This window comes from Cornus florida, unplaced genomic scaffold, assembly GCF_030987335.1.
Source record: "Cornus florida cultivar Cherokee Brave unplaced genomic scaffold, ASM3098733v1 CherokeeBrave_3.0.0_Hap2_Chr01, whole genome shotgun sequence".
NCBI lineage: Eukaryota > Viridiplantae > Streptophyta > Magnoliopsida > Cornales > Cornaceae > Cornus > Cornus florida.
Genome location: NW_026775571.1, coordinates 91,085,642 through 91,110,169, shown reverse-complemented (window position 1 = coordinate 91,110,169; position 24,528 = coordinate 91,085,642). Strand labels below are relative to the sequence as shown.

The 24,528-nt window shown below is 32.5% G+C and overlaps 2 protein-coding genes across 5 annotated transcripts; both read right to left on the bottom strand.

The window, feature by feature from the left end:
- Positions 1-3,161: 3,161 nt before the first annotated feature.
- LOC132306180 (secretory carrier-associated membrane protein 3-like) lies at positions 3,162-8,424 on the bottom strand. 4 transcript variants are annotated; one of them, XM_059803468.1, is made up of 12 exons: positions 8,349-8,424; positions 7,597-7,706; positions 7,405-7,467; positions 6,871-6,904; positions 6,239-6,361; positions 5,062-5,124; positions 4,871-4,964; positions 4,122-4,167; positions 3,962-4,029; positions 3,705-3,753; positions 3,420-3,485; positions 3,162-3,290 (listed from the first exon to the last, which is right to left on the bottom strand). In XM_059803468.1, exons 1-12 carry the CDS (start codon positions 8,422-8,424, stop codon positions 3,219-3,221), a joined length of 864 nt encoding a protein of 287 aa, XP_059659451.1. In that variant the 3' UTR covers positions 3,162-3,218. The 4 variants fall into 4 exon arrangements, with proteins under 4 accessions (XP_059659451.1, XP_059659459.1, XP_059659481.1 ...); XM_059803476.1 differs by having other exon boundaries at positions 7,597-7,719; positions 8,365-8,424; XM_059803498.1 differs by having other exon boundaries at positions 3,162-3,286; positions 3,437-3,485; positions 7,597-7,719; positions 8,365-8,424.
- Positions 8,425-12,490: 4,066 nt separating this feature from the next.
- LOC132306173 (uncharacterized) lies at positions 12,491-22,230 on the bottom strand. Its single transcript, XM_059803457.1, has 16 exons — positions 21,781-22,230; positions 20,479-20,573; positions 20,228-20,364; positions 19,679-19,714; positions 19,324-19,434; positions 18,346-18,429; positions 18,141-18,259; positions 17,373-17,474; positions 16,769-16,885; positions 16,624-16,689; positions 16,355-16,421; positions 15,769-15,822; positions 14,603-14,692; positions 13,218-13,244; positions 13,042-13,068; positions 12,491-12,919 (listed from the first exon to the last, which is right to left on the bottom strand). The coding sequence occupies exons 3-16, from the start codon at positions 20,345-20,347 to the stop codon at positions 12,785-12,787; spliced, it is 1,155 nt and encodes a 384-aa protein (XP_059659440.1). The 5' UTR covers positions 20,348-20,364; positions 20,479-20,573; positions 21,781-22,230; the 3' UTR covers positions 12,491-12,784.
- Between the last annotated feature and the right edge of the window lie 2,298 nt (positions 22,231-24,528).

Genomic DNA, 24,528 nt, shown 5'->3' with positions numbered 1-24,528 from the left:
TTTCTGGTTCAATGTCCGACTGGTTGGATTTATTTTTTTTTTTTCAGAGTTTTGGCCATTCAAATAGAAAGTAAATAGAAAATATATTTTTTTTTATTTTTATTTTTTCAGAGTTTTGGCCATTCAAATAGGAAGCAAATAGAAAATATACACACTTATTCGGTGGGCTGGACACTATACCAATTATGTCATATCCAAGGCCAACAAATATTGGGCTTTAAGTCCGTTTGGCCAAAATTGAAACATGTCAAAACGAAGCCGAAACTAAAATAAACTGAGCCCAACAACGAATGAGGCCCAAAGTGTCGTTAATTTACATATTTTAATCTAGTTGTTGAAAGACTAAAGTGTCATTTGCACAACATTATAGGTGTCAAAGTGTCATTTATATAAGTAACATTTTCTAGTTTGCTTAGATCTAGTTGTCTATTCTACTCTATAATTTCGGCTCTAACGAGTCCTTAGTCCCTAATGCTTTAACATCCATCTATGTATTAATTTCAATCTTGTACAAATATACCCTAATAACTCTCAAAGAATGTAACACCATAATAATGATTATTATATTTTTTAAAATGTTATTATTTTGTCCTCATTCTTTACGTGACACGTCATTCTTAACCATGAAAATTAAAACTACGTATATACAAATAATGATGTCAAAAACATCTATTAATAGCATTAGTTATAAATTTGTATTACTGGAATGTCTTACGTCAATAAAATTTTAATGGCAATGTGTGAATTGTAGTTTCAAATAATCACAGTCGTTTGTATATACACGTATATATTTATTTTTACAACTATTTTGGTGAATGAATTACTTGTTTTTTAAAAAAATTCATTTAAAGAAGGATAGTTGTAAAAATAAAAATAAAAACAAAAAGAAACATATATACACTGGCGCGTGTGTGTAACTAATTTTGTATTTTTTAAAAATCTCATAATCTATCTTGTATATTGATTCTTTTCTCACTCTGTTTTATTTTTTATTATTATTTTTTCTTTTCGGATTTTGTTCTAGCTCTTTTTTTTCTTCAGAATTCATGAGAATGGATTATCCTGACTATAATTTTTTTTTCCTTTTTTAGAATTCATTCACACAGCAGTAATTATTATATATATATACACACACATTTTTCATATGATAGATTAAAAGGGGAGAGAAATAGATTAAAAGGGGAGAGAAGAAGAAATGTTATATAATTTAAAAAGGTATATTTGTCTCAAAAAAGTAATATTTGTAAAATTTCATAAAAATAGAAACTTAAGTAATTAATACATTTAATGAAATCTGATTCTAGAACAAACAATTGTAAAGTCACAATCGCAAAAGGAGACTGTGATTAGCAAAGCCATGATGCATGTGATTTAAGAGTAGTAAGTAAAATATTGGTCACAGCTACAATCACTTGGAAACAATAATCAAACGGTTCAGATCTTCCCAATACAACATACAGTCTCTCTCTCTCTGTCTCTCTATTTCTCTTTGTTTCTCTCTCTAAAATGTTCAAAATATATAGGTGCCAATGATCACCTGTTGAGAGAGAAGATAGCAGCAAAAGAGTTGGCCAGAACTAAGACAATCCCAGCCTTCACCTGGCCTCTCTTGGGTATCGGACGGCCAGAAAACTTGTGGGATACCATCCCACCGTTCACCATAGCCCTCCTCTGGTTTGCCATCTCTGTTTCTTTTCACAGCTGATTAAAACCTCTGAACTCTGAAGAAGTTGAGAATTTCTGGTTCGTGTGCTCTCTTATCGTGAAATGTGAATGTGCTAGTTTGGTGCTATGATGAAGAGTGGTGTGTTTGCTTATATAGACAACAACTTTACAAAAATGCCCTTTGTTTTTTTAATCCATAGTTGTCTATTTTCCACCCTTTTGTTTTTTCAAGTACACATTGGAAAGTAAGATATTTCACACCATTAGACAATAATGAACTCCACCCATCAAATGAAACATTGTAAAAAGCTCATCGAAGGAAATTTTGATTCAAGAATGAGACACCAATTAATTCAAAAGTGTGACGTCTATTATTTTAAATAAAGAGTTGCATTTTCAAAGTAGTAGCACATTGTATTCTCAAATTAATGAATGCACCCAAAAAAAAAAAAAAAAAGAATTAGACAACTTAACAAAATACAACACAAAGAATGTATATCACTTCTTCTCCCAAATCTTGATCAGACAACTTGCAATACAACACCATCAATACGTGTGCACAATCAATAAATACGTGTGTTGTAAGTCGTCTGATGCAATACAATATCTGTACGCACATCGAATCTGTGTAGGAGCTAGGGTTTCATTGTGGGACTTGGGAGGTGAGATGTGACGCGAGTGGAGTAGTGTACACATCACTACTCCAACCGCCTAAGGGTAACTTGGTAATTTAGAAAATTGATAAAGTTGAGCAGGAGGAGGCTACTTTTGTAAATACAAAGGTAAGGCGAGGGAATGAGAAATGAAAGTAGTAGTGGGTTGCGTATGGACCACGTGATTATTTCCTTCTAAAATGGCACTAATGGTTTGGCACTAGCTGGAAGGTGATTAGCTTTCTTCCTTATCTCTTTTCCCACTAATATAAAATATCTAGAGCACTAACAGATTTGAACCGGTTTCAGCTAACTTGAACCGGGTTCAATTCAGTTTTTGATTTGACTAGGAAGGTTGGATCAATTGCACATAAATGATTCCAATCTGACAAAATACTTGCTTGGTAATTAAGCCGATATAAGAAAACAAAAGAGTAATCCGCTTAAGAAAGTTCTAAACGTACTAAATAATTCATTTGATTTTTTTACAAATATCAAAAAATTGTCATCTGGTGGTTAAATATGGAGAGTTCTTGTCCTTATCAGAAGGCTCTCTTAAAAGCATTACTTACTTCAAATAAAAAAAATAAAATAAAATAAAAAAACTACTTATTATCTATAAGTTAAAGGGAATAATTTCTGAAACCATGAAAGTTGAGGGCTTCATATATATTTTTTTATCCTTGAGTTTATCCGTACAAAAATGTATTGTTTGAGATTGTTTTTCAGCCACTTAAAAGCGCTTTTATTTAAAGAATGTATATTGAGAGCGAACAAAAGGGCAACAAAATACCCAACTGAAACAAATCACTTTATCTATATGCTATACTAATTGTGGCCAAAGGGTCATGATGCTCTAGCCTTCATCATTCAGGTAGCAGTGTTATCATATTGCTGCTCTCAAGCTCCTCTTGCAGCCTCTTGCTTCATCTCTGCAGCTCTGCCACTGCCTCGGAAGTACATGTATACTTGCTGCACGACGAGTACGTAATGCCACAGAAAATTTAAAAAAAAAAAAAAAAAAAAACAAAATAAATTAGTCCTGCAAGGTACATTTATACTTGGAGTTTTTACCACAAGAAATGAAGTTAAGAATTAGACCTGGATAACCCAAATGCTGAGTACTGATTCAAGGCAAAATAGTCCGAATCCGACAAAGTATACTATCTGAACAAGAAGGAAACCAATTAATATAATTTAGAAAAAATCCTTGGCTTTGTGTGTGCATCTCGTTTGAGGTCAAATCTCCTATGCCAAGAAAAAGAATTCCAACAATAATGTAGAGGGTCAAGTAATCTCAAAATGATTATAAGAAAATTATAAATATATATATATATATGTGTGTGTGTGTGCCAAAAAAATAAGTGCTACAGGAATCAAACTCACCCCAATTGAGGTATGCTTGTTCATGATAGCTACTGCAGCCAGGATACCTCTGTTCCATGGTACAACAGAAGGCCGAATTTAGTATAAAGACTCAAAAAACACATGAACCGACTAATTTAGCACACGAATTTAGTATAAAGAAAATTAAAATTGACCGACTTTGTTAACAAGAACTAGAGAAACAAATGAACACGAGAGAAGAGTAAGCCAAATACAACTTCAGACTAAAATGTTTAAAGGAGTATGAACGAACTTACGTGATAGATTTCCCTTTGAAAATTATAGGAGGTGCGATGGCGGCAAAGATGCAGAATCCAATGTGAAGCTGTTGGTAGAGGAGAAAAGTGAATCATCATATTCCAAGACAAGTTAAAGTAGACGATAGATTTGTTACAACAAGAACATAGAAAAGCTTACCACATAAAACAGGAAAAACCATCCAAATGTCATTGCACTTTCAGTCCTGTAACAACAGTGTTGAGGTTATCTCAAGATAAAAAAAAATTTCATAATGACTATATTCATAGCATAATGTTACAAGTGAAACTTGTCCCACATCGGATTTGGATGGGGTTGAAGTGTATATAAATGGGTGGGTATGCAGCACTACCCAATAGTTCGAGCTTTTGGATAAATGGGTAAGCGCCCACCCGTTACAGTTGGTATCAGAGTCAGACCCAGTCCTTAATCCGGTGTCACGCCAAGCGCCCGGCTCGAAAGGCCTCCGGGTAGGCAGGGTGGTCTGACCGCAATGAGGGCATTGCGTGGGTTCGGGTAGACAGGGTGGTCTGACCGCAACGAGGGCGTTGCGTGGGTTTGGGTGGGGGAGAATGTTACAAGTGATACTTGTCCCATATCGGATTTGGATGGGGGTTGAAGTGTATATAAATGGGTGGGTATGCAGCACTACCCAATAGTTCGAGCTTTTGGGTAAATGGGCAAGCGCCCACCAGTCACAATAAGCACAGGTAGTGAGACCTGATGACCTGATGATGCTCCAGTTAGAAGAGGTAGTGTTGTTTTCCTAGAAGGTAAATGACAAGGAGGCCGATCAAAACTTACATTGGAGGAAGTAATTAAACTTCAAGGTCCTGGAACTCCTGATATGAAGTGATCTACTCTATAAATGGACAACTTAATTTTATGAAAAATATAAACATTAGTACCTAAATGCACGATAAAGCGGACGATACCACAACACATAGGCTCCTGGAACTCCTGCTATGAAGTAGATAATAGAAAGAAACCAAATTTTTGCGTCTGTATCAAGAAAAGTAAAATTAAGTTAATTGGGAGTGAAGAATAGAGCACAAATAAGTGAAGTATAGACTTACATCAGAAATCTTTCCATACTAACCTTCCCCGTTAAGCCATGCTGTAGTTGTGGCAATAATATTCCATGTAAGACACACTGCCATTCCTGCACCATCATCATTTATAAACTATCATGTTCCATCTTCAATGAATTGTTCTAAATTAGCTTTAGATGTATACAGACAAAAAGGTTCCCGCCATACATACTATATTTTACAAGCAGAAACTCCAGTCTAAGATGGCCTAATTTTAAAAGCCGCGGCGAATGCAATATTTAATCCCGTCCCCCAACACACTCAATGCACCAACATGAAAATGTTTTCACTTGGTTGAGCAGCTTAGACGAAGAAGATAAGATTATCTATATAAGAAACAGTAAATGATTCACGGCTTTAGGCTTTAATGTTAAGGATTTTAAAGGTACCCCTATGTTATTAGAGAAAGTATTTTAACAGTGACAGAATATAGCTGTGTCCAGTGGTAGACGGGTGTGAAGTGGAATTTCACAGATAGGTGAAGAACAGAATCAGGAGAATTCAAATTGAGGGTGATTCTAAGGTTTTCATTGGCCATCTAAAAGGAAGAGTATTGGTGTTTCAGAGATTTTGGAACTTAATTAAGATAACAAGCATATGCATTTTACAAATCATCATAATCGACTACACCACAATCCAACACACGACAAAAGGCAATGTCACATCTACTATTCATCAACAGTGAAAGTAATCGACAAACTATTCATCAACAGTGAAAGTTGTCACCATACACTTTCCAGAACAGTAGAAAACAAGATTCGATCTTATCCGATCAATTGTTTTTACTTTTCTTTTTCTATTTAACGCAGAGCTGAACCAAGCATTCGGCATCTGAAGTTTACATTATCTTTTGTAGTTTTCTCTCTCCCCCTTGTAAAACATTCTCTGTTTTTATATTTTCCGCGCTTGTATTGTAAGTTATTAACTTGTACTATAAATTTAAGATGCATATGAAGTTATTCATGAAAACCACATCCAAAAACAATAGGAAAAAAAAAAGTAAGTTGCTTAAACGATGAGGTGATGAGATGATGCAATAGAGCTAGAAATTGCAGCATAATGTCACCAACCAGACATACTACAACATATTTTAGGTCACACATATATATAGATATATGTTTGCATGCTGAACTTTTGCTAACAAGGAAAATTAAACTTCCATAAAACCAAGAAAGGTTGACATACCCAACAACGTCGTGAATGCAACATACTGCAATTTGTGCAAATGAATCGGTATGTCGTTCATGATATCATGGTGGATAATTGGGAAAAATGGCGGCCAATTTCTCTGTTCAAGAATGATTCCAGCTGCAAAAGCCAAAGGAAGAACTCAGCTTGTCAATTGCCAGACATAACTTGTGGTAGAGTATATGAAGACATGGGGCTTGTTTGGTTCAGTTATCATAAAACAATTTCCATAAACTCTGAAAATAGAAACAGTTTTCAGATAACTACAAAAAAATCAAGCCTTCTTTTTCGTAACTCAAATTTCAAACAAACAAATTTTCAAATTGATTTTCGGTTTTCAGTTTTCCGAACCAAGCAGACTAAAAAATAACCCTGATCAGATAAAATAAAAATCTGAAAGTAAGCTCACAGTGCACTCGCCACATTCCATGCAAAACACAGTGGACAAACTAGATTCCTACTTAGGTCCAAAAAATCATAAATGTTTTAACTTAACATCATCATCGTCATCATCTTTGCCTTTATCCCGTACAAACTGGGTTGGCCACGTAGATTCTCTTTTTCCACTCTTTTCTATCATAAGTATAAAATTAAAATGAAAAATAAAATAGAATTAAGAGAGGGAGCACCTCGGGCCAGAGCATCTTCTCTCCGCTTTACTTCCTTCAAAACATCATGAAACCAAATAAGTAATAGTAATGACACAATTTTCTGATAAGCAAAGTTGCATAAACAGATATTTTTCACAAGAAGGACACTCTATTTTATGGTTGATACATTTATGGACTCCGATACCCAATTCAACTTATTTTTGATGTGATTGTGTTTACCACCTCATGTTAGTGTTGGATACCCAAACTAGTATTTTAACATATTGCAAAGGAAGTATACAATTAATTAGATGCAATTATGCAAAATTTATATTATTATGCAAGAGATTGTTTTAAACAGAGAGTTCAACAATTTTACAAAGAAAGAATGGCCTTCCATATAAGAATTAAGAAATCTAGTAATTAAAAACAACTACTCTTTATGCATAAAAATACTGAAATAGTTATATGTAGCGAAAACTCGGCAAATATGCATAAAAAATAACTTATTCGTAATCCAAGATGAGGAAGGAGTGAAGACAACAATGCAAACAAAATAAATGTGCATGTTACCTGTTCCCGCCTTATCAATTCAGCCTCCTTAGCTTTCAGCTCCTTCTCCTTCTTTTTTAAATCCTAAATTTGACAACAAATCTACATTTAGAGAAACGCCGCGAACGAAGAATGCAATAATAATGTATATGGAAGAAATACGAATGGCAAATTGGATGTCCCATTTTCACCGATGTCAAAATTTGCATATACCATAGCTGTAGCAGGTGTATCAAGAGGAATGTCGATCGGGGCACGATGGTCATAGCTGAAGTCCGCAGGTTCAGGAGGAAGAGGTGAAAGCCTTGAGTTTGTGGCAGGAGCATTTCTATGATTCTGGAAAAATCCCAAAATATAATGTATGTGTAAGAGCTTGGAGAAAGAGTGACAAGCAAATAGTAACAAAGCACATTATGATAACATTGAAAGAGAGAAGAACACATAAAAGAAGAGCAATGATACATCCTTCGAATTGAGGATGTGATATCATGTGGTGGGGCCCACATCCTCACTCACACAATGCTCTATTGGCGTCCTCTGAATTCGGAAGATGTATCATTTTTTTATAAAGAATCACGCCATCAATTCACACCCGGAGCTATGGTCTAGAACTCTTGGACACCGACGCACCGAAAGATGGTTCTCATACTCAACTCAACCACTCACATAATATAAAACAATAATTTCTCACAAAATATAAAACTATTTTTTCCTAAAAACAAAGATGGTTTTCTTCCAAAACAGGTCTATTTTTAATTGAGTTTTTAGAAATGATTAACCAAGTAGAACTTTTTATAGTTTTATTTATTTATTTTTAGTTTAAAAAAAAAAGAAAATTATTCTTAACCAAACAGACCTTTGAGTACTACAAAGTGTACACTCCAAAACCACCAAACTCATTCAATTAATATACATATAAATTACGAATATATATGATTATACATATATAAGGAGGGAGAGAGAGAGAGCTGAGGCACTTACAGAAAAGGGATTAACTTCTTCTTCGGGCGCGAAAGGGTTGGCATCATAACGGCCAGCCATGAGTAAAGCTCAGTCCAGTACACACCAATTCTAGAGAGAGAGATAAGTAGACAATAAGATGAATCAGTCGAAATATAACAAGTGCGGAGTGAGGAAATTAAAGCTTGACAGATTGAACGAGAAGCTAATTGTAGAGAGAGAAAGTGAGGACTTGTGTGTTTTTATATAACCTAATGAGCTTTGGAACCCACGACTTCTCTTGCCAACTTTCTCCTGGAGAGATGGAGAGAGAAAGAGAGAGCATGATCCCATTGTTGCAATATCAAAATATGGAATTCTTGTCTTTGTCTCTTTGTTATCTTCGAATGATCATCAAGTGACCATGGACTGCTAGGACTGTCTCTTTGTTCTCTCCGATCTCTTCAAATGAGTATAGATATTGTCCCTTGCAGGCTTTCATACTCACTTTTTCAACTCCGTTACGCTACCATATAGATTAATTCATTGGTTTTACACCGTGATTTTAACTGCTACTAACCATGTTGTAAATATTTTTTAAAAAAACTCAAATTGAATAAATAAAGATATTTTATCAATTTAAAAATTAAATATTTAAAATGTCTTTAAAATAAATTAAAAATTAAAAAAACACTGATTTGGGGATGAGAGAGAAGAGAGATTTAGTATTTTGTTACATATATTTTTAAATGTTAAGAATTTAAATGTATATATTAAATAATATGAATGTCCTAGTACATTTTATTTATAAAAAAGAATGGGACGATGTAAGGTAGGATTCTAAAACCTTTTATCACTCTGGTGACACCACCACATCTTTATTTATTTACTTACAATTATTATATTTAATTTCTTAAATAACTCCGTAATGTGAGAACTGGACACATACACCAAAAAGGATGTTGATCCAATGTAAAAAATAGCTATATATTTCTCGTATTTGTCTCTTTGTCCTCTTCAATTGATGACAAGTTGACCATGGACGACGGGACTTCCACGATGGAAAGCTTGAGAATATTAAAGGAATATTTTCGAAGGTGTCCTCTTTATCTCTGGTTACTCCTACGTGTCCTATATCATCTGCACAGAGGTATATTATTATTAGGATGAATTACATTAAATTTCTTTTTTTTTATCTGTATTTTTTACTAAATTTTTATTTTTTATTTTTTTTATCAAAAAACTCCCCTCAATTATTAGAGAGATGTGGTTTAAGTAACTTCCGTTAACTAATTATTAGAGGGAGGTGATTTAATTCTCAAATATATATATATATATATATATATATATATAGCAAATAAATTTCAAGAAAAAAAACTAAATTTATATTGGAAAAAAAAAAAGATAGGCATTATTTCTAGTAGTGTCCCTTTAATAAATCTATATAAAATGAAAATTAATAAAAACCAAATAAATAAATGCACAATACACTTCTCAAATATATATATATATATATATATATATATATAGCAAATAAATTTTAAGAAAAAAAACCTAGATTTATATTGAAAAAAAAAACCATTGCAATAACATGTACTCTTCTTCTTGTTCAATTTCTTTTATTTACCCATCATTATAATATTATATATAATTTGTATCATAATATAATGATATATATAATATGTATCATTAAATATTATTTAAATATATTTGCATTTCCATCTAACCTTCATACCAATATAAATCAAGGGTTTTTTTTTTTTTTTTAGGAAAAAAATCTAGGTTTTTTTTTTTCTTGAAATTTATTTGCAATATATATATATATATATATATATATATATATATATATATATATATATATTTGAGAATTATATTGTACATTCATTTATTTAGTTTTTATTGATTTTCATTTAATATAGATTTATTAAAAAGGGACATTGCCAGAAATAATGCCTAATAGTTCACCCTTATTATTATTATTATGTAATTTATTTTTCTTGATGGTAATATTTAATCTTTTAAAATACTCTATAATTTATGATTGAGCACATGTAACGTCTCATACGCAAAATAATTATTATAAAAGTTTTGTTTTAAGAGAATTCAACTTTCAAACTCTAAGATATGAGGTAAGATTGTAAGAACCTACTAGTAAATTATGTCTTAAAATTTTACTTTATTTGAATTTGTTATATTCATTAGTAAGAGTTAGTTTACACAATGGTGAATTTGAGCCCTCATTCATTAATTTCTATCATGTAATTTTACTACATCATGATGTTATATATACCGGGAGTATTTTTCTCATCGTGACATTTTCTTTAATTTTTTAAATTAAAAGGAAAGTGAGAATGTTCAATACCGTTAGATTATAAAATTATTATAATATCCCTTAGATATAAATTGGGTTTTATACACCTAGTCAGGTACCATGCATTCCTCCACCTACTTACTTAGTTATAATGTATAGATGACTTGATCATCACTCACTCACTCCTAAATCTCTTCCTATATACAGTACCTTCGTGTATTCTTTATATTCAATTTAATACAATATAATATTTTTTCATTCCTTTATATATTTTCTCACATTTTTAACAAATACTATCATTTTAGGGAAAACTTGAAAATATTGTGAAAATGCAACATACACAACGCCTGAGATGAGAAGTTGAGAAAGCCTTGTGTTGCCCGAATGATTTGGTTGCTCCCATGTTCAAATCTTACACCCTCTTTCTCTTTCCTAATTACTAATTCCTAATATTCTTGTGAAGCAAAAAAAAAAAAAAAACTGTTTGGAGTCTAAGAGTAATATATAGGGAATGGTTTGAACATTCAGTTCAAAAAAGTAGTACCTTCAGTTCAAAAAAGTAGTACCTTCGGAGAAAAAGTAGTACCTTCGCGAGTGTTTAAAAAACATGGTACCTGAACGCCAAAAAGTAGTACCTTCAGTTCAAAAAAGTAGTACCTTCGAAGAAAAAGTAGTACCTTCGCGGAAGGGTATTTTAGGCATCACAATTTCTAAACAGTAAAAAACCATGTGCCACCTCAGCAATCCATTTTAGAGAAATATGGAACTTTGACTCAGCCTCTAAGTAAATATGGAACTTTAACTCCATTTATATGTAATTTTTCCTAATATATATATATACTCACTCTGTTTAAAAAAAAATCCCTTGTTGGGAATGGTGAGAAAAGGACCTTTTTTTTTTTTTCTTTTTTTTCTTTTTTCAGTGCATCTCAATTTTGAAGAAGGGATTTTTTTTTTTTTTTTTTTGGGTGGGGGACAGGTGGAGTACAATAATTTATCATTACAAAGCTTCCTTTTGCAGGCTTAACTTTGTCGAAGCTTTATTAAGCTTCCAAAGGAAGCTTTCAACAAAGTTTCCAAAGAAAGCTTTATTATGTTGTCCCTTTGGAAGCCTTTGTTGACTCGTGACCGACTACCGTAAACTTGTAAAGGTTTTTTTTTTTTTTTTTTTTTTTCACGTTTTTGTAGTTTAAATAAAAACCCAAATTCAACCCGAACCCATATTTAAATTTTATTTTTATACGTTTATTGATTTTAAGTATTATATTCATATTATATTATAAAATATTACACATAATGATCATCCCTTTCTTTAAATCTTAATTTATTATACATGAATTAGTACTTTGAAGAACTAATTTATAAAATTTTGGTTGTAATGCGCACATTGCAAGATCTGATCTGTCCCAAGATGTTTTGGAATATTCTTGATGTGAGTCTCCGCATTAACCATGAATAATAATCCAACCTAGAATTTACTTTGAGTAAAAGATAGTTACATGTTTTCTCAATGTGTGCTTAATATACACATTGACTTTCTGTGTTCTTTGTCTCCTTAAATCTTCCCATTCTGTGTCTTTACAAACATGTTTGATTTGTAACTATAAAAACAATTTTCTGATCTCGAAAAATTAAAAATAAAAAACTATACAAAGGCATGTTTTCAAATAAAATTCTTTTGTAGTTCTCCAAAAACTGTTATCTATTTTATGGATCTCTAATAACTGTTTTCAAAGTTACAAACCAAGCAAGTCCTAAACGATTATAAAATAAAATAAAATAATCCAGATTAGACACAAACCCGGAAACGTACCTCCCTAGCCCATGAACCCGAGCTTGAGCAAAACAAAAACAAAGTTCTATGAAGCTTAATAGCCCATCCATTCATTGAATGATTATGTAACAGTAAAGATTGTCCATGAATAACAAAAAAAGGGGCCTTAAACAATGAAAAAATATAGGAGGGTAAAAGAACAACTTGATGCATTTCAAAAACAAATATGACAGAAGAAGAAAATCTAGCTAGGGCTATTAAAACAATGAAATAATTATGAGTCAATGGGCCTAGAATAGATGGACTAAATTACAACACATGATGTATCAATGGTGTATAAAGGAAAGCCAAAACCAATTTGTGTGTCCCCTCAGCTACTAATGTCTTTGGTTATGTTGTTGCTTGCGTTTTCGGTATCTTCGGAACGGATCAACCCAGTTCTTGTCTTCCTTCACAGCTCGTTCCCACCGCTCTTTAAATATTTGAAGCTCTGATGTCGACTGCCTCCTAATCTACACGATCAAATTCAAACAAAAGCCACATTTCATTGGATAACATTGACGGAACCTGTCATCATTTACTATTTTGCCTATGTATTTTTTAAAATGGTCATTATCAGTCCCAGTTGTCTTACCTCAGATCGCATGTCAACACCAGATTTCTGAAAATAAAAAGAAATGAACAGCATGTGAAAATTAAGAACCGAGTAAAGCCTCACAAATTGCTCATAGTAAAATATAATTTCATATATTTCCAGGACAGAGAGAGAGAGAGAGAAGAAGAAGATTATGGGAGAGAAAAAAAGTTTACCTTCACCGACTCTTCGGAATTTGATGTCTGCACAAAGAGAAAAAGGTCATTAGTGCCAAGTGGAATGAAATGACAGAGCAACAAAAAGTTAACAGGATATTGATTTAAATATGTGGCAGTACAATAACAACATAAATAAGTAACGGGCGCAATCAAGAAGCAAAAGGGGCACCAATTTAGGGAAATATGTGTAAATTTGTCATAAAGATGTTTTGGCCAAGGGGATGACAACCAATGAACAAACTAGTAATAAGAGTATTTAAAAATAAAATTAAAAATTAAAAAACTGCTTAAGTTATAACCGAAAGGAAACTGTAATGAAAGGACTGAAAATTGCAACAAGACATAATTGCTAATGATTTTATTGAGGATTTGGCCCCTAAATAGAGCTGAAAGTAAGAAAAAAGATGTGCAGATAGGTTTAAACTTCCTTGAGCGGGCTTTAGGTGAGTTTCAGAAATATACAGGGGAAGGTATAAATTCGAAAGAATACAGGAGAGGTGAACCAAATAACAAAATGAAAAAGAAAAAAAAAAAAAAAGACAAAAAGAAAAGAGGAAACTTGGGTTTCCAATATTAACATAAAATCAGTGATTAGACAAGTGTATGCACGCATCCAGAAAATTATGAAATTCAATTCCAGTCAAAATGGAGCATCTGGGAGATAAATGTGGCAAAATAGCCCAAGGAAAGATGTCCGATCATTATTTGCTAAGTCATATCATCATACTCATTAATGTTGCAACTTCCTGAACAGCATATATCTAGAATAATTGTCAAAGATTAACAGTTTAAGCATAAAGAGATATATCCTCCTGAAACCAACTTAAAATTAATGATATATTCTCTCAGCGCCCAGGACAAAACATCCATAAAGATCAATCTTACAGCCTTAAAAATATTTCTTTCCCAGGAATATTTTACTAGGAACTATTTTCCTTCAAATCATATGAAACCTTCAAGAAGGAAAGGAAAAGTACACATAGTAAGACTTAAGATCAACTTATTATTAATAATTTTTTTATCCTTGGCAAGAAACTCGCATATTTGCCCCTGTGGGGACTTAAACCGTCACCTTCCACTTTGGGAGGTAGATGAGACACTACTAGGCTACAACCCTTGGTTTGAAATAGATTTACAGCATAAATATATATATATAAACAAGCACTTAGTCTACATTCTCCCTACAATCTATACATGCTTAGGAATTTATATAATATCAGTCAATAAGACAATAAGTAAAATTCCAACAGACATGCAGTCATGCCATTCAATCTAACACACGGAATCAATGGAGAAATGATTTGAATACGGGAAAAAGTTTATGCAGAAATTCATTGGCAAATGAAGGAAGAAGTTTATAAAGAAATAATCAGGGAAATGACCTTTCTTGCAGATGAGCCACCTAAAGTTTGTATGCCCTGATGAACTATAAATTCACTATCAATAATTCCCACCTTCTTTGTCCGGTCCCCCTGTAAAGAACCAAGTTTATCCGGAACTTTAAGGATGGCTACTGGCCTTCATAAATAGTATTTAGAAACAAAAGATTGAAAAAAACAACCAAAGAATATACAAAAGGCAGTGAGAAATTGAATGCAGGACAGGATTCAAAATAGCTCATTTTATTATTCATAGCTTGACAGAAAGAATGACAGAAAACATAAACAAATAGAGATAAACTCTTAGCATTTGAAACATTTAAATTGTAGCAGTTTCCACACCTGAGTTTCATGAGAACGTGTATTTAGGTAATATTTTCATAACGGACTTGGGCTAATAATAGATTTAAGATAAACACACACTCACTAATAGATTTAAGATAACAAATTAGACATCTTAGCTCTTAGCTTTTGGCTGTAACCAAAAGTAAAAGAGGCAAGTTAAACTCTATTCAAATTTGGAGCATTAAGAGAATTTAGAAAGCATGGAATTAGCATGGGTTAATGGCAACACAGAATGGTGGTGGTGGTGGTGGTGGTGGTGGTGGTAATGATGCCAGTATTACCAGAAAGTAATTGCAATGGTGCTGGCACAGGTGATTATGACAACAGATAGAGGAGCAGATTGCGGTATAAAATCTGTGTCCATGCAGATTTTTTTTTGGCTGGTGATGACATAGGTAATAATAGAGTTTATTATGGCACCACTAACAGTTGTGATGGCCGCCAAAAGAAATACATTGTTTTTAGGTTCTCCAAAGATGACTTCACTAACGATTTCAAGAACTACGTAAATGTAAGTGGAGATGTCTGCTCGTGAGAAAAGGTAACATAAAGCTCATAGACTACCAAAAATATGAATTATACAGGGTAATGGAGAACATGAAATAAAAGAAGTTGGACAGATAATCATTATGCGTTTAACCAGGCAACAACACCATTAAAGAATAATGACAATTTTCATGATAACAGATGTATACTGATGGGTGCAACAACAACAACAAAATATAAATAAATAATTCAGTGGTTCTCATCTCAGAATTAGCATACAGATATATTTCCCAAAATAATCAGCATGCCAGAATTACTCGAGATATAATAAATCTCACCTGTGCACAGTACCCAAGTTTCATGTCCATTCCCCATCCGTGAACAAGATCATTCTAACAAAATTGGAAGCAACTTTGTAAAGATTATCAAATTGACAACAAAAAAGAAAAAGAAAAGAAAAGAAAAGGAAAAAAAGGAAAATGAAGTGGCAAACAGCGATTCATTCAACATACTGGTTATGCGGATATTTAATTTATACAAAAGTATTCTAGATGGAAGAAATTTATCCCAATCAGGCTCACACCCAATATAGAAGATTTCAACGATTAAGCCCAATATCCACTTCCACCAAAATCAGAGAAAACAAAATATAAAACATGGTTTTATACTTTCAAGTATGCTCCTTTTCGATTGGCACAACATCAAAGTTTTGACATGCAACCCTAATATTATTTTATGACAAAATGGAAGTTGTATGGAAAAAAATACATATAGGTCTTTTACAATATGTCACCGATCGTAAAAGTTATATAGTGACCTATGATATATTTAACAACAATGCTGATACGTAAGAGCCACATGTGCTTCAATAACATTTTGAAGATATCAGCAGAAATTATTCGAGTCAGGAATATCTAGATTCACCTGTATAAGATGCCAAGCACAATGCCAAGCAGATCTTGAAAAGACTGGAGCCATTCCTTCGACAAATCTGCAAAAATAGAGTAATTGTCAAATTTTATATATAACAAAAGAAATCACATCTTTAGGAGGTTCTCTGCATTTAGAAAATAAAAACAAAAAAATTGAAAGATTACGTATGCTTAACCAGTTAATTACCCAACTCCACAAACTAAAAACAAAAGCTTGGAAAAATAGAAGATTGTGTACATAATATAATTACAGGAACTTACCCAGTGCATGGTGGTCCCTCACTGGCATCTGAACATTTCACACTACCCCTGGAGTCATAGACTCTTCTGCATAGATTGATGTTTTAGCATCAGATGAATCCAAATAAATAATGCGCTATATCAACTGCACACACCACACACTCACCTATGCAACTTGTTTGTTCTCTTCCGTATTGTAATCCTGTGATGTATACCGGTCGAATTTGGCGCTAAAGCCGGTTGAGATATCTCCAATCCTTCTGATTTCACAATTTCCAAATATCTTGGAAAAAAAAAAAAAAAAAAATCAATATATTTTGTGGAAAGATTACAAGCTCACAATGCCAATAAAACTTCGATACAAGTATATTTCTCCTAGCCTGGATGCTTCAACGGACACCAAAGCATTGAGATAAACTGTGTATTCAGTTCCTGAAAGTGCAAATGGATCTGAAGAAATATAATATTGTCTTCAGATGCCAAAATTTCCAACAATGACACGAACACAGAGAGAGGGAGAGAGACGAAGTGGGGGAGGAGAAGAAAAATGTGTAGACAATCATCATAGCCAAAAAAACACTTAAAATTTTACACATTTAGGTTGAACCAGAGTTTCAGATGTTTGTTACAGATTGTGTTAATTCTTCTGAGAAATAAACAAAATTTAACCTTTAAGTTCATAATGTTCTAAACTTCCAGTGCATCCACAGACAAATTTTTACCAGAAAATATTAAAATTGAACAGAGAACCAAAAGCATGTTAGCTGTACCTTCCTGGGTGAAAATTCTCCACCCCCAAATCTTCGTCCCAGAGAAATATATAATCATAAACGGACACAACAGCTGGATGAAGAAAGCGCTTTGCAAACCACCTAAATAAATAAATAAAACAATGACACCATATAAGGATTAAATCTGTTATTACCTACCAAGTTGGATTAGAAAGCACAAGAATGCCTCCCTCGGCAAAAATAAAAAAAAATAAAAAGGTTCATTCCAGGAAAGGCGGAAAAAGGAGCTGCCTTTCGATGAGTCCACCAGAAAGATCTCATAGCAAGAAAAACCGATCCATAAATTGAATAGAACCCCCCAATAAAGAGATCCAAAACGTTCCACTTTTCAGCCAGTTCAGACTTCAGAACTCATTACATAGAATATCCCAAGTAAAACCCCCAGAAAAAAGAAATATATGGTATGAAAAAAAAAATAATAGAGTCACTAATTGCTTGTTTAGGGTTTCATCTACTTGCGGAGATAGTCCCAAGCCACAGAAAAAATGTGAGTTGTATTATGCAAATCTTAAATCGAACCTACGAGGCTTTAAGTAGCTCGTATAACCAGATTATGTCAAACTTTGGTCCAAGAGGCATCAGAAGCTGGACTCATCGAATTCTGCCCCCACTGGAGATTCATAATTTATTTATGTGTGTTTGAATCTCCTCCAGAGGGTTGTATAAATATATTACTTCCAATAAACCACTAATTTTCATACTCATATATCCATGACAAAAAACTCAACTACTAGTGGTTAACCTTACCATTTTGTTTGGTTCTGAGCAACTATATGTATGGCCTTGTTACTCCACTCAAGATCCCACCATCCATCCACATGGCCATCATAATGGAATAAAATGATTGTAAAATTCTCTGAAAGAAACTGAATTCACTGAAATTAGGCAAAGATTGTTCACACAATGAAATGTTATACCATTTAAATGTCAAAAGATCAATAAATTGTTATACCTTTTGAACAATATCATCAACATTACGCTTCTGTTTAATACCAACTGGAATTGCCAGCAAGTAACTATTGCTAGAAACTTTGACCTGAAAATTAAAAGAAACCAAATACTACAACCATTGAGGTCCCGTCGATTAGAAAAAAAAACAATTAGACTGTAATACAATAGATCCACTCTTCATAAACAAACTTGGGATTTGTGATCCCAGGTTAAAAGATCAGTTTAGAGGATCATGGGATCCTATTCCATCGAATAGGGAGGGTTGTTGCACAAAATGTACTCTAAAGTAATTGCCCGTTAGATCCTATAAAAGAAGAAATCACATAACGAAGGTGACTCTTATTTGTACCAATGGTACTTTGAACTTGGAACGAGCATGAAGAAATTAACAATATATCTTTATCTTTTGAGTTGTTTTGCCGGATCGGTCGTTCAAAGATCTTTTGTTCTACCCAGACCGATGAAGAAAATGGAATCACTTGTAATGGAATCATTGAGAATGATTTTGATTTAGTTCATGGCCTATTAGAAGTATAAGTCACTCTGGCGGGATCCTCATCGACAGAAAAATATTGCAATCAGTTTGATAATATGATCGAATGACATTACTTCTTCGGCCCGTATCAAGGAATCCCTTAGATATGATGCCAAATAGATCTTATTATTCTTGATCAAATATTTCTCTATGAAAAATATGAATCAGGGTTTGAAGGGGAGGTGTGTGTATATATAGATATATATGTATATAAATGTATAAAATTCAAAGACTGTTTGTACGACCCTAACACAGCTTTAGCAGATTATACCATGCATATCAAAAGTCACCGACAGAATATGATGTTTATCCAAATTCAACCAATTGTTACTACTTTGTGACCAGAAGTACAACTGTAACTTCTTTGTGACTGGAAGTCAAGTGCATAATGCAGAAGAAGTCCTTTCTTTGACGCACCAGAGTAAAAGAGGACCAGAGTCTAACCTTTGACCTTGAACTACTCGTCGACCAAAGAGGCTTCAACTCCAAATCTGATCTAGCTTGAATGATACCACGGGGTAAATTCTTCAAACTTGTGGAAGCCACACCAGAATCCTAGACCGGAGAATCAGAAACACCTTAGATAGACAATAAACATAAAGAACATTTGCAATGCATTATCCACCCCACACTTTCTGGAATATATACATATATATCCACCCCTCACAAATAGAATAAATCAGCTAAAAGAATTCCAAAAGATTGTAGATCACTTATCACATGTAATTCAAAATAAGATAGGCAAAAGGGCACAAAAAAAAAAAAAAAAAAAAAAAGGGAACTGATATGAATTATTTACCTTAAATGTGTAAAAGGGATACAATTTTGACTCCATCTGATGATTGGATAAAAAAAATTATGAGTTAGCGCACCAGGTAGGAAACTGATAAAAATGAAAAAAAAGACCCAACTTTGGAAGCACACCAGTATACCAAGAACAGGGTATTATTAAATTATGTATGTGACTTGCTGATTAGCCATAGGAATGATTTATTATCAGGGGTTCAGTCTGCACTATTAACTAGCAGAGGATGAGTACTCTGAAGTGATTCATGACCCAGGATGAAGATGGAAAAAGATATCATAAAAGAATAACATGGGCAAAGATATCTTTCTATACTGAAATTTTTGACAATTATTCTGACTAATCATATAATGCCTTCCTTGAGGTGGTAGTAGAATCAGATATTCTTCATATTGAACCCCTAGAATGTGTGATATCTTTGATGGCAACCCCTAGGATGTGTAATATCTTAATGCCATCAATAGGTTAAGCAGTCTACTAGCAGTGAAATGATAACCCGAAGTTTAAATATTTGAATTTGAATTATTGGAAGTGTCACCATACCTCTGTCTGTAGATACTGATAGTTTGTGGTTCTATATACAATGAACAACATAACTGTACAAACAATTCCCAAAAACGGCACTTGTTTCATCTTAACTCCGCATGTCCCCTGCACTCCCATCTTTATGTTGGTTGGAACTATAAAACAGTTTTCAGTTAGACCTCTAGAATATCAACAAGGTACTCATAACTTCTATCCACACACTTAATATCAAAATTAAACAAATTCTAGTATGCTTGCATAGAACGTACCCCATCAAATAAGACATGCCTTTTTCTCAACAGCCACCTCCATGATATAAATACCCTCATAGACAAAAGAAAATTCTATTCATTCCCATAACAAACTGCAGTAAAGGCATGTGGAGAAGAGATTAGTATCAAGAACAATTATGACCAAAATGTTTCAGTGAAGATGATATCTCTGAAGCAAACAAAGGAATGAAGGAAGTGACAAATACATTGGAAAAATCTGGGAGAAAAAAATAAGAGAGTAATAAAGCTAAGCACCATGTCAAAACATCCAATATATTTGTTACTTGTTACCAAATTTTAAGGGTTCGAGCTTAATTTTGATGAGTATCATTAACTAGGGGCAAAAAAAATTGATTACAGCATACCTAATTCATGCGGGCGTATTTGTGCATGAGAGAGATTTAGCATTAGAACAAATGACATGCAAGTTGTGCGTTGCTTATGTCACAATATCTTCTTTTTTTTTTATCTCTTCTTCTTTTCTTTTCTTTTTTTCTTTCGGTAGAGTGGTTCTGGGTTGGAACAAATGACATGCAGGTGGTGTGTATTATTTGTGTTGCAACTCTCTCTCTCCCCCGTGTGTGTGCTCTGTGTGTGTGAGAGAGAGAGAGAGGGGGAGTAAAAAACATGCCCTAGATTTTATTCTCGGGAGATATGCTTTAAATTTTCAAATCTATACTAACAAGAAATTGCTAACTTTCAGAGATATGCTTTAAATTTTAAAATTTAAACTAAAAAGAAATGGCTAAACTAGGAATTGGACCAAAAACATAATAATATGTCTTGATTTTTTATCAGGAAATCAAAATAGTACACCAAAACAGTGAAACTCCAGCTAAAATTAAGCACCAAAACAATTTCTTCTTTTCAGAACATATACAGCAAATTCCTGGAAGACGCCAACATATTCTCGGAAACAAAAATCAACAGGCAACCTCTCCCCTAATCCAACAATCGCTAAAATGGGCAAAAAAAATGTGTTTCTGTGCGGAAATAAATAAATAAATAAATAAATCTTTTTAGAGGTTTGAATCGGATTCAATCATTGAAACACTTGCTTTAAGTATAATTACTAAACATTAACAACAATCCTTAACTAATACCAAAAAAATCCAATTTCAGAATAAAAATCACAATTTATCAAACAGAAATTTTGGAAGTTTTTCGCAGTTAGATCATTAGATCTTAGACTAATTTGTCATCCAACAAACAAACACCTAGTTGAAAATTAAAAACAACTACACCATTTCAGCGATTTCGAATCACAAATAAAGAAAACACAGATTGAATTACACAAACCTCTGATATATAATCAACGATTACCAGCTACAAATGTCCGAGACTTCAATGAACAGCAAACAACTGTAGCTTAAATAAAGCTCCGACAAACGTTCGGCGAATTCGGAATCAGATTCCGGCTGCTACAGTACCGACACTTATATGTTTCTCTAAATATATATATACGCGTGTTTTGAGGTGCATAGACTCCAGACTGGACTATATAGTGATATAACAGCTATATAGAGAGAGAATCAGAGGGGGAGAGAGAAAAATGAGGAGAGAAATGGGGGATTTGAGAGAGTTGACAGAGGGAAGTGTCGGAGGCGCCACGTTTTATATTTTAGAGAGAGAAAGAAAGAGGAGCGAGAGAGAGAGGGAGGGGGCAGATGTTTGCATGCGTTTGCCGACGGGTACTTCTTTACAAGCAAATGCACATCCGGTTATGAACAACGTTGCGTCGTCTATGTTGGGTATATATATATATATATATATAGATGAATGTATGTGTTGGCCGTATCCAAGACCGACTGGACTTGATGGGCATAATACATCACCTTTGTGGACCTTTACAATACAATACAAGTCTACGGTCTACACTATTATTATTATTATTTTTTGGTTATATTAAATGGAGCTATTAAATTTTTGTTTTTTGTTTGGTGAATACTTATTAAAAGTATGAAAATATATTTATGATGAGTACTATTTTTCATTGTTACATATTCTATAAAAAAACTGATTTTTTTTTTTTTTTTTTTTTTTTTTTTTTTTTTTTTTTTTTTTTTTTTTGTATTTGCCTTTTATTATTAAATTACCATACTGTCTTTCCTTCATATAAAATTTTCACAATACGAAAGTCCCGCTCTTGAAAAATATTTTCAAATAAGTACATACTCTATAAACAATGAATTTTTTTTCCATTATTGGCTCTTTATTATTAAATTATTATTACTTCCTTTCCTCAATAAAATACAAATTTTGATCTCTGATATTTTGCAACTAATACCTATTTAGAAAAAACAACAAATTATTACCAAAATTAATACTCATATAGTATATAAAAGCATGTCCAACCGTTGTATGTGTATATATATATATATATATATATATATATATATATATATATATTTGTAAATATGATGTGTCACGATAGATTTACATAAAAATTTGAATTATTTATTTTTAGCTTATTTTATACCTTTTTTTGTAAAAATATATTTTCCAATAACAATCAACCATGTGTCATGCCGGACCCATATAACTTTTATAAATCTACTTAATATATGATTAATTCTTTAATAGAAAGAGAAAGAAAATATGTTGATATAACTGTATAAAAAGGTTGTGTAAAATGAACTTGGATCCTCTAAGTTAAATATTTTCTAAGTTATTCTAAATTGAATTCGCTACAGATTGACACATGACATTTAAAATTTATCTACTAATTTAAAGAAAGTTTGAAAAGTGTATCATTTTGAGATAAGAAAAATTTACCAAAGTTAAAAAACTGAATCGTTTTGAATTAAGAAAAATTCACCATAACCTAACAACTCGTTATCTCTCCCTTATCTTTTCCAAAACAAATATCTTCCTCTCTTTCCTCTTTATTCCTATCTTAAACAAGTTGCGATGATCTCAATTTCTCTTCTAACTTAACCGACGTTCTCTCTCATATTTTCTACATATAGGGGTTTTAGTTGTATTTTTCTAACTCCATCAATATTATCAACAAATTCGTGAGAATGAGTAAGGGAAAAGAGATGGATGATTTTTTTTGAAAAAGATAAGAGAGAGATAACGATGTTGAACGTTGTTAAAGTATGTTGAATTTTTTTTAATTCAAAAGGGTGCAGTTTTTTAACTTTGGTAAATTTTTCTTAGGGCAAAGTATAGAAAACCACCCCCCTTGACTTTAACATTTTCCAGTAAACCCCTCTCATCTAATTTTTTACCAAAGAACCCCCATCGACTTGTAATTCTTTCCAATAAATTATTATTGTCTAATTTTTTACCAAAGAACCCCCTAAACTATCTAAAGGGGTAAAAGAGTTAATATTTAGACAAAAATGCCTTTTTATTTAAATCTTTATTTTTTCGAATTTTAAAAATTCATATCTCACGTACATCCAAATATTGCAAACAATATATGCACAAAAAGCTTATAAAACAAGGATTCCAGAAATATAATATTTATTTAACAAAACTTCATAACCAGAGATAAATAAACAATCTAAAAATCTACTGCAACAATATTATTTTATTTTATTTTTTATAAAATACTCGGGTTATTTGCACGAAAATTTTCAGGAATTATTTATTTTCATATGGAGTATAACATATAAAAAAATTAGCTCCAATAGAAACCGAATATTCATTTTTATTTAATTTTTAAATGGTGAGTCTATAAAAGAATGAAAATACTTTGACGCAAAAATATAATATCTCATGAAATTGATCTCAATTGGGGGCTAACTTTTTTATATATTTGGCTCCATATGAAAATGAATAGTTCTAAAAAATTTCTTACAAATATCTCGAGTATTTTATTTTTTAAAAATAAAATAAGATTATTGGAGTAGATTTTTAGATTGTCTATTCCTCTCTGGTTATGAAGGTTTGTTGTACAAATCTTTTATTTCTGGAATCCTTATTTCATAAGCTTTCCATGCATATATTATTTATAATTTTAAAATATACGATTTGTGAAATATGAATTTTTGAAATTCGGGAGAATTAAGATTTAAATAAAAGGGCATTTTGGTCAAA